This window comes from Aquarana catesbeiana, linkage group LG09 (assembly GCF_042186555.1).
Source record: "Aquarana catesbeiana isolate 2022-GZ linkage group LG09, ASM4218655v1, whole genome shotgun sequence".
In the NCBI taxonomy this organism is placed as follows: domain Eukaryota; kingdom Metazoa; phylum Chordata; class Amphibia; order Anura; family Ranidae; genus Aquarana; species Aquarana catesbeiana.
This window is the reverse complement of record NC_133332.1, coordinates 276,811,594-276,827,268: the sequence shown is the minus strand read 5'-3', so window position 1 is coordinate 276,827,268 and position 15,675 is coordinate 276,811,594. Positions and strand designations below refer to the sequence as shown.

The window sequence follows — 15,675 nt, the reverse complement described above, 5'->3', positions numbered from 1 at the left end:
ATATAGCCCGCTTCCTATCCCTTTGGATGGAGGATGCGATTAAAGCCGCTAATCTTCCTTCTAGGCCCTGCAGGGCAGAGGAAAATGTATCTTCAGTCACGAATACAGGGGCTGAGATGTGAGAGGCAGCTGCACCACCAATTGGTTCTAATGACTCATCCTAGCATGCCACAATTGGTAATTCAGGAGAGGATGACAATGTGGAGGCGCGACTGGAGTTCCCAGCGCCTGGGGTGGATTTTTTGGTACCTTTTTTGTGGTGTCTTTTTTGGAAGTCAATGTGCTACAAAAAGCAGAGGCACTAAGTAAATGCACTATTTGTTGAGCAATAGTTTAGCAATACAATGCAGTTTTAAGTTCAGCTTGGTGCTGAGTATTTACAATGTATTTGCTGTACTGGAAATGCCTGCATACATCCCTTACATGCCCCAGCGCTCCTGTGCGTCAGACTTCCATCTCTTCAGTTGTTGATCTGATAGAGATCTTCTGCTAATAAACAGCGTCTATTTAAAAGCCTCAGGTGTGCTGTGTCCCTGGTGCCTGTGCTCCACGTGGACGCCACGTTACGCACACGGCACTGTGCTTAAGCCACACCCCTTTGCCTCTAACCCGCCCCCTCCCTTGTTTCAAAAAGAGAACAGCAGTCCGCGCACATGCGGACAGCTTGGGATCTGCCAGCACAGACCAATAGAACGGAAGCTCTGTGACCTGTTTCAACAAAGAAAGCAAGTATGTTAAGTGGGCAGGGGCGATGGCAGGACACTGACATGGCTATGTGGGGAAACTGCACCTTTAGGCATTAAAGTCGTAAGGTAAACTTAACACAGGGAGCCTCCCCTCGCAAGGGGGAGGGGTTGGAGGAAGCAAGTATATAAACTACTGCTGTACCCGAACATGCCTTTATTCAATTAAGAATCCCCCTGGTTGCTGACCACACACATTGTACTAGCTGACACTGAGCTGGCTGAGAGCAACGTAGCAAGGAATGCACATTTACTCCCTCTAGTGGAGACTTTCAGGCATACATTATACTCATAGAAGAAAAAACCATAGGTGGACTTTACAGTTCCTAGGTTTTTCCCTTACCTTATCCTCGCTGCAGGATACTGCTGTGACAGATCCAAACTTCATTCATATCAGCAGGCTGCGTTAGCAAACCTTCAAGGACCAGGTTCCACTCCCTTCGACCTGTTAGCACCCCACCAGGAAAACTTTAGGTAATGTAGCATGACCAAAAAGTCCTGTGAAAGAGGCATTACAGGCAAAAACCGTGTGCTTTATATACAAGGCCCCGGTACCATCCACCTTGGCCTCAGTGGCACTTTGCATGGATCCAGTCTTAGGGAGGCTGTTTAAATCCAGCAAAGGATCCCTCCTGGAGCTCTTCAGAGCACATCTTCACTCGTGACCAACACCTTAGACACTGGCAAAAAAAACCTGAGCTACTCCTGGTAGGGGGAGGGGTTATATAGGGAGTGAACTTTCTGTATTGGGTATACCAGTGTCTGTCACCTGAAGGTGCCTATATACCCATTAAGTTATTACTTAGGCTCTGTGTCCCATGATGTACAAGAAATACAGCTTTTTAATTGTAAACAAAAAGGGTCAGAAGAGGGGCGTGACCGGATGTTGGTGTGAGCGGTGGTGTGTGAGCTTTCTCCCTGCTCCAGCCCCCCCTGGCCATCCATAATAGCCTAACCTAGCTTCGTGCATCCTATAGTACCTGCCTTGCCTGTCCCGTGTGTTCCCCGGCGGGGACACAGTGGTGGAGCCGTTACGATTGAAGAGAGGGGAGAGCGAGGGAGGTCAGCTTCAGCTGTAGTCTTCAGCACGGCGAAGCCCAAGCTGCTCGCATTGGCTTCGACTGGTTGCTCGGGCTCGTGATCCCGCGAGAGGTAGCGAGGAAATCAGCATCGGTCTAAACACAGTGGGTGGCGCCTGCCAGGAGTGCGAGGTGCTTGCCAGGAGTGATCCAGCACGGCCTAGCTGTCTGAGCAGTCCTCGGAGGCAACGAGAGGTAATAAAAACGGAACCTTAAAATATAACAATTGCTTTACTCTGCTACAAACGAACTATAAAGGTGCCAGAAGAGTGCATAGGCTCTAAAACTAGTCAAATTTCAGTTTGCCAAGTATTTTCTGACATCTTTTTATACACTATCTTGCACCGCTATACAGCCAGGCCATGACAAGGAAAAAAGGGGAGGAACAGCAACAAGAGCCCCAAGAGAATTTAACTTCTCAATCCACTCGTTCAACAAAAGAGAAGGGGAGCCAGGCGGCATTAGCAACAGCAGCTAAGTTGGAAAGGTATGCACATACCCCTACATTATCTCCAGCTAAGGGTAATCAGCAACCCCAAGAGAAAACACACGGGAGCCACTGGGGACAGAAAGAGCCTAGGTAAAATGTCAGCAATATTGCCCGCCAATACTAAAACAGTGAGTAAAAAAAGTCCTGAGAGGGATCTCCTGGGAAAAACAACTGAAGCTACCAGTGAACCGGAACCCACGTTAAAAGATGTACTAAGATGTACTTTGTAAGGGCTCATTGAGTAACTTGTGTGACCAGCTAAGGGGTCTAAAGGAAGAGCTATGTATAATGAGTCAAGAACTTCAAAAACCAGTTGAGAGAACAACCACTTTGGAGGAGAGGCTAAGCCAAGTTGAAGATATTTTACACCCAATGAGGCAAGAGTTTAAAACAATGCAAGCCCAGTTAGGCGCATACAAATCCAAAATGGACGAAATGGAAAACAGGTTACGCAGGCACAATGTGAGGGTGATGGTCCTCCCGGAAAGAAGCGAAGGTTCCTATCCTGTAGTGTTTATGGAGAAATGGCTCAAGGAAGTTTTTGGGACAGAGACTTTCTCGCATCTTTTTGCCATTGAGAGGGCTCATAGAGTACCGACTAGAGATATTCCATCAGGAGGTCGTCCTAGACCAACGATTATGAAATTGTTTAACTACAAGGATGAGGTGACATTGATGCAAAAATCCAGAGAAATGGGGGACATTTTCTATAATGGAGCCAGAATTTCAGTGTATCCAGATTATTCTCCAGACTTACAAAAGCATAGGGCAGAATTCACAGACATTAAGCGCAGCCTACGGAACTATAAAATTCCATACGCATTGCTGTATCCAGTGCGTCTGCGTATAACGGCTTTAGGGGCAACCCATTTTTTTTACTTTGTTAAAGGGGCTACAAAAGTGGCTTGAAGACAACAAAAAGAATTTATAGAGCTAGAGCATGAAATGGTTAACTAATGAATGTTAATTTTTTTGTTTTAAAGTATTTGCGGAATTTTTTTTTTGTTTTCTTGAGGATGGTAGCAGGGTCTGGGAGGGGGGGGGGTTTAGTTGGTGAAAGACATTAATGATAGATGGGGCATGGTTGTGTGTTAATGTTTTTCTCGTAAAAATAATAAATGGGTACTGGGTAAAGGGAGGGTAGGGCAAGTAAAAAAGGAGAAGGAAGATTACTCACATTTATTTCGGGTGGTGGAGTATCAGTTGGAATGGGTTGAAAGGGTAAAAATGGTCACAATTTATGCCCCTGGGGCTAGCCTAGTTAGGCAAATGGAGAGGGTTGGGGGGGGTTAAGGTTTAGGGGGTAATTGAGGTAAAAAGAACAGTAGGATGGAATGGCAGGGTGGTAAAAGCGAGTTGTAAGGGAAGGGCAGGAAAGCGTTACATTGCACAGGTGCAAGGGGCGGGGAGATAGAAAAAAAAAAAAAAAAATGCACACGTTTAAGTTACTTACAATAAAAAAAGAGAAAAGAGATTCTAAAAAGAACAGGAGGACAGGGAATAGGAAACGGGTTTTCTTTTTTTCTCAATATTATCACTGATTGCAGTTTCGGGGGACACAATTGAATTAAAACAAACAACACGCTGTCTGGTAGAATGACAGGGACACTTGATAAGTAAGGTTTGGCAAGAGGGCTTGTTTTATTTATTGTTGCTGCCTCCAGGTTACTTCCCCTTTTTGTTTTTTTCTTTGGCTTATTTTTTTTTCTTTTTGTGCTGTTTTTTTTTTTTTTTTTTTTTAGATGCCGTCTAGAACCTTAGGAACAGGCTCATGGAACATTAGGGGGATGGGTGATCCAATCAAAAAAGCTACTGCATTTTTGGAACTGGAGAACTATGGTGTCAAACTGATATGCCTGCAGCAAACACATGTTACCAATGACTCCAAATTACTAATTAGGAATAAGAAATTTCAAGCACAATTTCACTCAGTTTACTCCTCCTACTCTAAGGGAGTGAGTATATTGGTAAAGAGAGGGGTATTATTTTCCTGCAGGAATGTTAGAATAGACACGTTAGGTTGTTACATCTTTTTGCATTGTCTAATAGAGGGTAAACCATTTGTGATAGCAAACCTGTATATTCCACCCCCATTTAAGTTGGAGATTTTGTACCGATTGTTAGTTTGTGGAGGATAAGGTTGATACCCCGGTTATAGTGGTGGGGGACTTTAATGCAGTGCTCAACCATAGCCTGGATAGGTTTCCAACAGGGGCTCGGACGGAAAGGGCGTCAGAAGGACGGTTAGGCCAGTTTCTTGAGGAGATTGGATGGTGTAACTTTTGGAGATCCCGAAATCCAAACAACCGGCAATATTCTTGCTTTTCGGGGGTCACACTGTACACTCTCTCCTATAGATATGGCAATAGGTAACAGCGAAGCACAACGCCTAATAAAATAGAGTACCGGCCAAGAGGAATATCAGATCACTCGCCCCTGACTTTAACGGTAAACATACACGACAGACATACCCAGAGAATGTGGACAATAAACCCAATATGGATGGAGATAATAGGGAACACAGAAGGAATAACTGCAAGATTAAAGGAGTTTGTAGAACATAATACAGGTTCAGCGTCAGAGGGGGTGGTTTGGGATTCCTTAAAATTCATTTCTTAGGGGGCTCTTAATCCAACAGGTAATAAAAACAAAGAAATAATCAATGGAATAGGAACAGCACATTAGAAAAGATGTGATCGAGTCAGAGAGACAATATGTGATAGATCCAAGCCCATAGAAGCAGGAGATATGGTTTAAGAAGCAGGAGTATAAAATGGCAATAATTAGGAAAACCGAAAATAAGAGACTCTTTCAGAGACAAAAGTGTTTTGGAGAAGGGGAAAAAGTGGGTCGTATGCTGGCGCTCCTAGCTAAGACTAATTCTCCTTCTTCAGTAATTTCTATGATTAGGACTCCAAGTGGGGAAATCTCGTCTAATCCTCTCGTGATTAAGTAGACATTTTTTTTAAATTTTACAGAGAGTTATACAAGTCACGAAGGGGTTCAGAATGGGGAGAGACAGATAGGTTCCTAGAGGGTGTTGAATTGCTGACTCTCTCGGTAAATGAAAGGAACGGGTTGGAGTCCCCTATAGCCCTGGAGGAACTGAAGCAAGCAGTGGCGGATATGTCTAATCAGAAATCCCCGGGCCCAGATGGGTTGCCCTTAGAGGCCTATAAATATTATGGGGAGGTGTTACTTGGGCAGCTATAAGGGGTAGACTGCCCTCTTCAATGTTAGAAACCAACATTGTACTAATACAGAAAGAAGGGAAAGACCAACTTGACACATCCTCCTACAGACCGATATCATTATTATGCTCTGACAATAAAATTTTGGCAAGAGTATTGGCAACTAGGTTGAATAAATGTATCTCAAAACTTGTACACCCGGACCAGTCTGGGTTTATCCCCAACAGGTCCACTAGTGTAAACATCAGAAGGGTATACATGAACCTCCAGGCCCCAATAGAAAACACAGGCTCTAGGGCCGTTTTGTCCTTGGACACAGCAAAGGCGTTTGACAGCCTAGAATAGGGGTACCTTTGGTGGGTACTGGAGAGGTTTGGATTCAGCCCTTCATTTATTGGATGGCTGAAAACATTATATAATCACCCAAGTGCCAAATTAAAAATCAATAATGAATAATCAGAAAGGCTTCCGAGAGAGAGAGAGAGAGAGAGAGAGAGAGAGACGGACGAGACAGGGATGTCCGTTGTCACCTCTGTTGTTCGCCCTAGCGATGGAGCCATTTCCAGAAGCGGTGAGATCATCAACCAGACTGCAGGGATTTAAGAGAAAATTTGGGGAAGAAAAGATAGCATTACACGCAGATGTTTTATTTTTTTCTGGAAGACACGGGGGGGGTCCTCATTAGAAAAAGCGATGCAAATGGTGGAGGGGTTCGGGAGGTTTTCCGGCCTGGCAATTAATTGGGAGAAGTCAATGCTTTTACCGATTGACCCACTCGCTAACACCACCCCAAGGGGAATATCCCAGTTAAAAGTAACAGAGAAAATGAAAAATCTCGGTATAGTTTTGTCAAATGATCCTAACCAATACATTAGGGACAATTTAGTCCCACTTCTAACAAAATTTAAAAGGAAAAGCGATATCTGGTGTCGACTTCCTTTGTGGTGGGACGAGTTAACTTGGTCGAAATGGATGCCAGTTACTGTACATACTTCATAATTCCCGAGTCTGGATTGGGAGGAAATGGTTTCTAGGAGTACATACCTTTTTTTTTTTGGGAGCTAATATGGAAGAAAGGGCAGGCCAGGATTAGTTTACAAACTTGCAGCGACCCATTAGAGTAGAGGGACCAGGGAAAGATGGGAGGCTGATGTGGGGAAGATAGCTGAGGATCAGTGGAAGAGGATCTTGGAATTTGGCCCACTGGTGTCGGTTTCTCCTTCACAACAAGCTTCACACCTTTTACTGCTACATAAAGCTTATTATACTCCTAAGAAACTGTTTATGTTTGGCTGTAGATTGGATGACAAGTGTCCTAGATGCCAGGGGACCTTATAAATAAGATGTGGAGATGTCCAAAATTGGTCAGATATTGGTCAGATTCTAGAAATTATTAAAACCAGGTTTAAGATTAAACTAGAGCTGGAGGCAAAAGTATGCGCTTTGGGCCACATCAAAGAAAATCTAGGGAATAATATAATCATTGCGATGGCGAGGTGCTTGTATCAAGCGAGGAAATTAATAGCACAATCCTGGCAGTCAACTGCACCCCCAACTCCGGAAGAATGGGTTAGGACTATAAATGCATTAGTATGGAAGGAAAACACAACTTTTATTAGAAAGGGTAATTATAGTAAGTTTGTTAAGATATGGAAGCCCTGGCTTCAAAGGATGACAAGTCCTTTATGAATATTGCATAAGAGTCAGAGGAAGGTTTAGTTAAATGATAGAATCAAAAGGGGGAGGAAGAAAAGGAAGAAAAGAAAAGAAAAAAAAAAGTCTAACAACTGTCGTATCTAAGGAATAACATATATAAAAGGCACACTCCATATACGCTCCAACGGAAAAGGAGGTGGGAGGGAAGGTGGGTTAAAAAAAAAAGACAAAAAATATTGGTAATGTACGTACAAATGACAAAGGTTAAAGGTTGTTGGATATCTGTTTTTAACTGTACATGTGAATGAGCTTGTTTGTTAATGATGAAATCAATAAAGAATATTGAAATGGAAAAAAAAAAAAAAAAAAAAAAAAAAAAAAAGGGTTAGAAGGCGGCCTGGTTTTAAAAGGGATAATGTACTCCTTTGATGTTGGATGCACCTCTGTGGCTAGGCTACAAAAAAAGCCTCACATTTGGTATCCCCCATACCCAGGAGAAATAGCAGAATGTATTATAGACTTGCTTGCAACTACACCCCATAGCGTGTGTGAGAAGACTTATTACGATGATGAAAAAAAAAAAAACTCACCATGCCTTAATACCAGCCTACTTTACAAAAAAAAGGGTCATGATATATGGGGGGGGGGGGGGGGGGGGGGGGGTGAATTCGTTCTGAGATGAGATAGGCTGTCAGTACATCAGGTGTGATCAATTTTTTAATGATTGGTAGCATAGTTTGTGGAGTAACTTGCACACATACCAAATATACACAGATTTGGGTTATTTTTTTTACCAAAGAAAGGTAGCAGTATAGATTTGTTAAAAATTAGTTCTTTGCAAAATTTTATATCAAAGAAAAAAAAAAAAAAAAAAAAAGCATATTTTTTCAAAAAAGGCAGTCTTCATCTGTAGCGCAAAAAATGTCAAACCCGGTGGTGATTAAATACCAAAAGAAAAGCACTCTGGTGCGAGTTTATGAAGCAGTGAAAAATTAACGGCTCCATTCTCTGGCATTCAGAGGGGACCTCTGAGCTGGTGAATCAGGGAGTGTGAATTCTGACTCGGATCACCAGTGAAGTGCTGAGATCGCAGCTTCATAAACAGAAATCTTTGTCCGAAAAAAAAAATTCTAAATTTCATATGGGTACAGTGTTGCATGACTGAGTAGTTATCATTCAAAGTATGACAGCACTGAAAATTGGCCTGGTCAGGAAGGGGGGCTAGTAATAATCCCCTGAATATTCTGTATTATATCTGGAACAGAAAAAAAAAAAAAAATATATAAAAAGTTCATCAATACTAATAAGACAGGCAACAATACAACTGAAGACATTTTATTAACACATGAGACTTATGCCTTGACAGCAAATTTGCGCACTGAGTACAGTCGTTCTTTTCGTTGCTGCTTTTTAGTCCTCAAAGACTCCTCATGCTTGTTCAGCCTGCGCCTGAGAGCCCTGGTCTTCTTTGGCCTCAAATCCAAAGGCTTGTACTTCTTACCCTGTTAAGACAATGTATATTAATTTAAAGGGAGGTCCTTTGCGCTACTAATTAAGTGAATAAACAATGAAAACTAATAATGTGAAGTACGTGAAATCGCTGCAAGATCTGAATGTACACTAAACACAAAAAAAGGTAAATAAAGTGAAAGTGATCGGCGCAGATTTCTAACATTATAAAAAAAATCCCAAATAGTGTGAAGTAAACATAATAGCTGAAATCCAAGAAGAAAAATGTGTATGCATCAAAAAAGTCCATCAAAGTGATAGATTAGTGACAATAATCATGTGTCCATAATCCTGGTGAATCTTCTAAACAACTGTATTGTGAAACTGATGTTGATCTTCGTGACTAGTCACGCAATGCTCCCAGAGCCCTTACCTCCAAATGAAGAAAAATAAGCCTTGGATCGATATCCTGGGATGGGATCGATTATATGTCATCCGTACTCCCAAATCGATATCCGTGTAGATGGTTATGGACGTGGTTCACGATCCGCTGACAGCTTGAATGGCCTCAAAATCTCGTGATTCCGTTATGGACGCTCAGTGTTCATCATTTAAGGAAATAAAAGAAAACAGGGCTCCCATAGCACAATATGTAAAGATAATACAATTTTTTGAAAATACCAAGTTGCCTCTTACATCAAAAAAAGTGAAAACCAAGCTTATCTGTATGTTGCCATGTGTCAAACACTCCTTGCATCACTTCCGGTTTCTCAAACTTCCGGCCAACCGATTGGCCGGAAGTTTGAGAGACTGCGAGTGATGCAAGGAGTGTGTTTGACACACGGCAACATACAGATAAGCTTGGTTTTTAACTTTGATGTAAGAGGCAACTTGGCATTTTCAATAAATCATATCAACATTACATATTACACTATGGTAGCCCTGTTTTCTTTTTTTTCCCTTTAATGGCAAACACTGAACGTCCATAACAGAACCACAAGATTTTGAGGCTATTCAAGCTGTCAGCAGATAGGGCTTGCTCAGCGAATCGTGAACCACATCCATAACCATCCACACGGCTATCGATTGGGAGTACAGATGACATATAGGCGATCCCATCCGAGGATAATCGATCCAAGGCTTATTATACTCCATTTGGAGGCAAGGGCTCGGGGAGTACGTGACTATTTAGTCACGAAGATTAACATCAATTTCACAACACAACTATTTTTTAGAAGATTCACCAGGATTATGGACACTCATGATTGTCACTAATCTATCACTTTGATGCATACACATTTTTTCTTGGATTTCAGCTACTGCCTTTTTCACACTATTTGGGATTTTTTTTTAGAATATTAAAGTTAGTGTTAGAAGTCTGCACTGATCACTTTCATTAATATTAATTGTAATAGCAGAAAAATACAAATAAACCTAAACCTCAAAATTATGACCCTTAGAATTATGCCACTGCAATCTAGTATAATGCCACACTTAAAGTATAAGGTGCCAGTGTTTTCCAGGCTCCCCCCTGCCCCTTTTTAACCCTGTGGGAAACACACACACACACACACACACACACACACACCTTGCTGACCCAGGGTGGCTTATTTCTCAATGCTATCTATAGAGGGAGCGATGGCTGCCACACAGGCTGGAAACATATCTGCCTTTTTGTTCATCTCTTTACATGGGGACTGACAGGATTAGCAGGAGGGGGGAGAAAAAAAAAAAAAAAAAAAACCACCAACAACAAAAACCAAAAACAACCACACACACACTACCCTTGGGATTTTTAGAGGTACATCACCACTCTCATGATACTATCCTCGGAGTAGTTTAAAGTAGTAAACAGGAAGACTCGCTTGATCAACTTTTAAAAGCAGCTGTATACTCCGCATACTAGCTCATTATGAAATACTTACCTTACCACATAGCGCCGGCATCATCTCCCAGTCACTGCTGACATTTTTTCACTTGGCGATTCTTCTGGATTCGAGGCTCCGGCGCTGTGAGAGGCAGGAGCCACATGCGAGTCTCAGGTAAGGAGCTCCAATTTTCCGGCAGAATCCGCTGGACCTCCAGAGTGCATGCGTCGCTGATGCCAGCGGCTGCATGCAAGGTGATTATGTCCTAAACTGTACAGATTTAGGAAATATTCATTTTACCTACAGGTAAGCCTCATAGGCTTACCTGTATCCTTCTCAAATACTTCTGTCACCCTCTGACTAACCTACAACTTCAATCTCTCCCTCCCGGAATCTTCCAATATTCACTGGTTACCCCCATACTTAAAAAGCCATCCTTGGCCCTTAACCACTTCAATACCAGCGACTTAACCCCCTTCCTGCCCAGGCCAATTTTCAGCGATGTTGCAGTTTAAAATGACAATTGTGTGGTCATGCTACACTGTACCCAAACAAAATTTATCATTTTGTTCCCACAAATAGCAGCTTTATTTTGGTGTTATTTGATCATCCCTGGGGTTTTTATTTTTTGCTAAAAAAAAAAAAAAATTGCCAGAGATGTCACATCTATAAAAACACCTCTTCACGTTTACATCGTGATCAGCCGTGATTGGACACAGCTGATCACGTGGTAAAGAGTCTCCATCAGACTCTTTACCTAGAACGGAGTTAGTGTCAGACTGACACGCCGCAACAACGATCGCCATGATGCGCGTCCCCGGCTTGTTATCCTGATCACGTCATACGTCGTCCGGTCAGGATAACACAACCACTTTGCTATATAGCAGGCAGCAAGTGGTTAATCTCCTTGCTCCCCCTTTTCCTCTAAACGCCCGATTAGGAATAACCTTCTTGACCCCTGTTCAGTCTGCATTTAGCCCTCAACACTCCACTGAAACTGCCCTTTTAAAACAAATGACTAACAGCAAAAAGCTATGGACACTATTCTGTAGTCTTACTTCTGGGCATTTCAGCTGCCTCTGATATGGCCCACCCCCTCCCAAAAAAAAAAATTTTACTCCTTTGGTCTCCCTGACTGGGCTCTTTGCTGGCTCTCATCCTACCTATCCCACCACACCTCAAGTGTCACTTGCAAATTTTACATGAAATTTTGGAAATGTGGAGAAGGTATTGGGGCTGGTGAGAATTCTAATGGAAGCGAGGATAACTCAGTTGCCACTTCATGCACTTTCCGCCAATACGGCTGAATCAATGGGCACGACCACCAAATGTGGAGGAACGTGCCTAGGCCCTGTTCACATCTCCAGCATTGATCTGAGACTGTCAGGATATATTTATGGATTCGTTCTGGTGTTCTATACCACCTGGTTTTAATCTTATAACAGTTTTCCTGGGTGTAGACGTTCAAAGAGCCCCTATGAATGTACAGATGTACTTGATCCCAGGAGATTTCATCAATCACCATGTTCAGGTCAGTCTCCCAAGAGGCATGCTCCGATCTCAGGGAGGCATAAGGCTCTCCAAACATTGTGGCATAAAGCATCACTTGCAATTTTACTTCCTCCACTCCTTTCTCAGGGTCCCCAAGGTTCTTTTCTTGAACCTCTTTTTTCTATCTACACCATCTCCCAGGGTCAGCTGATAACCTCCCATGGCTTTCAATATCATTTCTACGCTGACAACACCCAAATCTCTCTCCACCAGTCTCCTCATGCATCACTAACCTACTAACAGACATATCTGTCTGGATGTCACATCACTTCCTCAAACTCAACTTGTCCAAAACCAAGCTCATATTTCCTCCCCGTCTGCTCTGTCAAGAGCAATGGCATAACCATCCACCCATGCCAGGGTGCTAGGTGTTAACCTTAACTCTGAACTCTTTTCAGCCCCACATCCAATCACTTTCCAAGACTTGCAGCCTCAACATCTCTAAAATACCTCCCTTCCCAATCAATGAAACCAAAAACACTACAGATTCACTCCCTGGTTATCTCTCTCCTCAACTACTGCAATTCCCTCACTGGCTTACCTTTAAATAGGCAATCCCTTCAGCCCATCATGAATGCTGCTACCAGACTCATCCACCTTACAAACCGCTCAGCATCTCCATTGGCTTCCACTCACCCAAATTATATTCAAAATACTAATAACTTACAAAGCCAGCCACAACTCCCTCGTGACCTTCAAAACTAGCCTCCAGGACTTCTCTCAAGTCTCTCCCATCCTTTGGAATTCCCTACCCAAATCTGTTGGAGATAGTCAAACTTCAGCCACTTTAAGGCGATCCCTGAAAAAGTCTCAGAGCATATCCTGCCTCCACCTAACTACTTCATTTTCGTCATCAGCTCACCCCCCAGTTACCTTTTGTATCACTTGACCCTATGTATTGCAACTGTACTGTCCACCCAATGTTGTAAAGCGCTGCGCAAACTGTTGGCGCAATACAAATCCTACATACTACTACTTTAATTAGTACATGCACTATGAGCTCCTTTATGACCTGTGGGTCATATTGAACTTGTGCCCAGACTAAGGCATTAAACATTTAAAATGGTCTTAAAGTGGCGCTTTAATCAGAAAATGAAGTCTGATAGATCAATTCATGCTGGCCCTTTTGCAGATGTAGCCATTAAAAACATTAAAGTGCCAATGCTGTCTAAAATCCAGTAACACTGGATCACCCTGCTCTGCACATGCTCAGTTGCTCTCGTTTTTGGCACTGTGCCAAAAATGTAGAGGCCAATCTGATGACAGCCTAAAGATTTACTACTAGAAATGGAAGGCGCGCACAACTACTGCATTACCAAAGATAATTTAATTAAAATTCCTCAGAGCCTAGCCCTTAGCTGTACCCTGTGGTTCTGTGCATGTCCATGCATTGTTTTTATGGCCTTTTGTCAGTTGCATTTTGTGAGTACCCACTTTTATATAAAACATTTTTATTATTAAATTAGCTTTGGTAATGCACTAGGTGTGAGTGACTTACATCTGTTTTTTCTTGTAGTTCCTTTCGGATTACCCCATCTGTGGAGGGCAGCATCCACCCAGGTTTTGGATACCATAAGTACCTTTCATACCACCATTTTATCTGACATCTGTTACTCCACAACTTGGAAGACCTATTAGCGCTGGAAGTGACCGTTTAAAGATTTTGCTACTGCTCAGGGTCTCTGGGATTCAGCAAATTGCAGCCTCCAGCAAGAAGAAACCGGAACAAAGTTGGAGGCAATTTACAGCACACCAATTTTGGTAGCATAATTATTCTGGAATGTATGTGCCTTGTAAAAAAAAAAAAACAAAAAAAACAAAAAACCAAAAGACACCACACACAAAAAGACAGAACGAGCCTACAATGGTACAAAGGTTTGGGGGATAAAACAGGCTTTTTAAAAACAGCTTACCTGTAAACACTTTTCTTTGAAGTACATCAGGGGGACACAGAGCCATAGTAGTTACTATGTGGGTTATAGGCCACCTTCAGGTGATGGACACTGGGCACGCCCTAAGACTAGAAGTGCACTCCCTATATAACCCCTCCCACTACTGGGAGTACCTCAGTTTTGTAGCCAAGCAGTATACGTGTATACCAAAGAAGGGAGGGACCTCTGTGTCCCCTGATGTACTTCAAAGAAAGGATTTTACAGGTAAGCAGTTTTAAAAATACTGTTTTCTTTTCATACATCAGGGACCAGCCATAGTAGTTACTATGTGGGATGTCCCATAGCAATGGCAACTGAAGGGAGGAAGACAACAAAAAAAGTAGGGCACTGAGACTAGAGGACTTATATTGCAGCCTGCAGTACACTACACCCAAAGGCAATAGCCTCATGACCTTTTACATTGATTAGATAGAATCTGGTAAATGTATGGACTGAAGCCTAAGTTGCGGCCTTGCAGATCTGAGCCATGGAGGCCTGTTGATGCACTGCCCAAGAGGTACTAACAGCCCTGGTAGAGTGCACTTGATATGAAAAAAAGGAGGAATTTTCTTCTTCAGACCATAAGCTTGAACAATCACTTGACGAATTAATTTGGAAATTGTAGATTTTGATGCTGCCTGTCCTCTTTTAGGACCTTCTGGCAGTACAAACAAAACATCTGTTTTGCGAATCTGAGCGATTTCCTTTACTAGACCTTGACCGCTCTTACTACATCAAGGGAATGTAGTGACTTTTTTCCCAGAGCCTCATCTAGGGAAGAGAAGGCAGAACAATATCCAGGTTTAAATGAAAACCTGTCACTACCTTTGGTAGGAATTCAGGATGAGACCGCAATACCACCTTATGCATAATCAAATATGGCTCTTTACAAGACAGAGTTGCCAATTCCAATACCCTTCTGGCAGAGGAAAGACCAAGGTGTTCCGCACGCTAGCGGATACTTCGTCCTCGACACAAAGTTGTCGACCTTGTTGAATCTGGACGCAAACAGATCCACATCCGGAACACCCCATATCTTTGACATATCGACAGAAAGATGTCAGGGTGAAGGGACCATTCTCCTGGAAACAATTGTTGGCGACTCAAGTAGTCCACCTGGCAATTTTCTATCCCTGGAATGAAAATCGCCAATAGGCAAGGAATATTGCTTTCTGCCCAAGCTAAACATGAGTCACTCTTTTTGGGCTGCACAACTTCTCGTGCCCCTTTGGTGATTGATGTAGGCCACAGCCGTGGCATTGTCAGATTGAATCCTGACAGGACAATTGTAGTCTGAGCATCCAGGCCTCTAGGGCCAGATGTACTGCCCGATTTCTAGAATATTGATGGGCAAGGTCCTTTCTGACTTGGACCACTTCCCCTGGACAGATGCTTCTTCCAGGACTGCTCCCCAGCCTAGAAGGCTGGCATCCGTTACCACTTTCCAGGATACCGGTAGAAAGGATTTCCCCTGTTGAAGGTTGCTGGATATCAACCACCAATTGAGGCTGACGCACCTCGGGGGGGGATAGGCGGATTGGAAAGTCCAAAGCCTGGACCTTCTTGTTCCAGGCTGACAGAATGGTGTTTTGTAGCAGTCTTTAATGAAACTGCACATAAAGAACAGCCTCAAAAGGAGGACACCATCTTTCCTAACAATTTCATGCACAGCCAAATGGAAGGATTTCTTTGTTTTGACAAGTCGTATCAGTTCCTT

At 42.8% G+C, this 15,675-nt stretch overlaps 1 protein-coding gene across 1 annotated transcript in view; it reads right to left on the bottom strand.

Moving 5' to 3' along the window:
- Positions 1–8,478: 8,478 nt before the first annotated feature.
- The window catches only part of RPL35 (ribosomal protein L35), a 32,821-nt gene continuing 25,624 nt past the window's right edge, over positions 8,479–15,675 (bottom strand). The window contains exon 4 of the mRNA XM_073600358.1: positions 8,479–8,661. Coding sequence (XP_073456459.1) covers positions 8,512–8,661 — 150 coding nt within the window. The 3' untranslated portion in view covers positions 8,479–8,511. The remainder of the gene's footprint in view (positions 8,662–15,675) is intronic.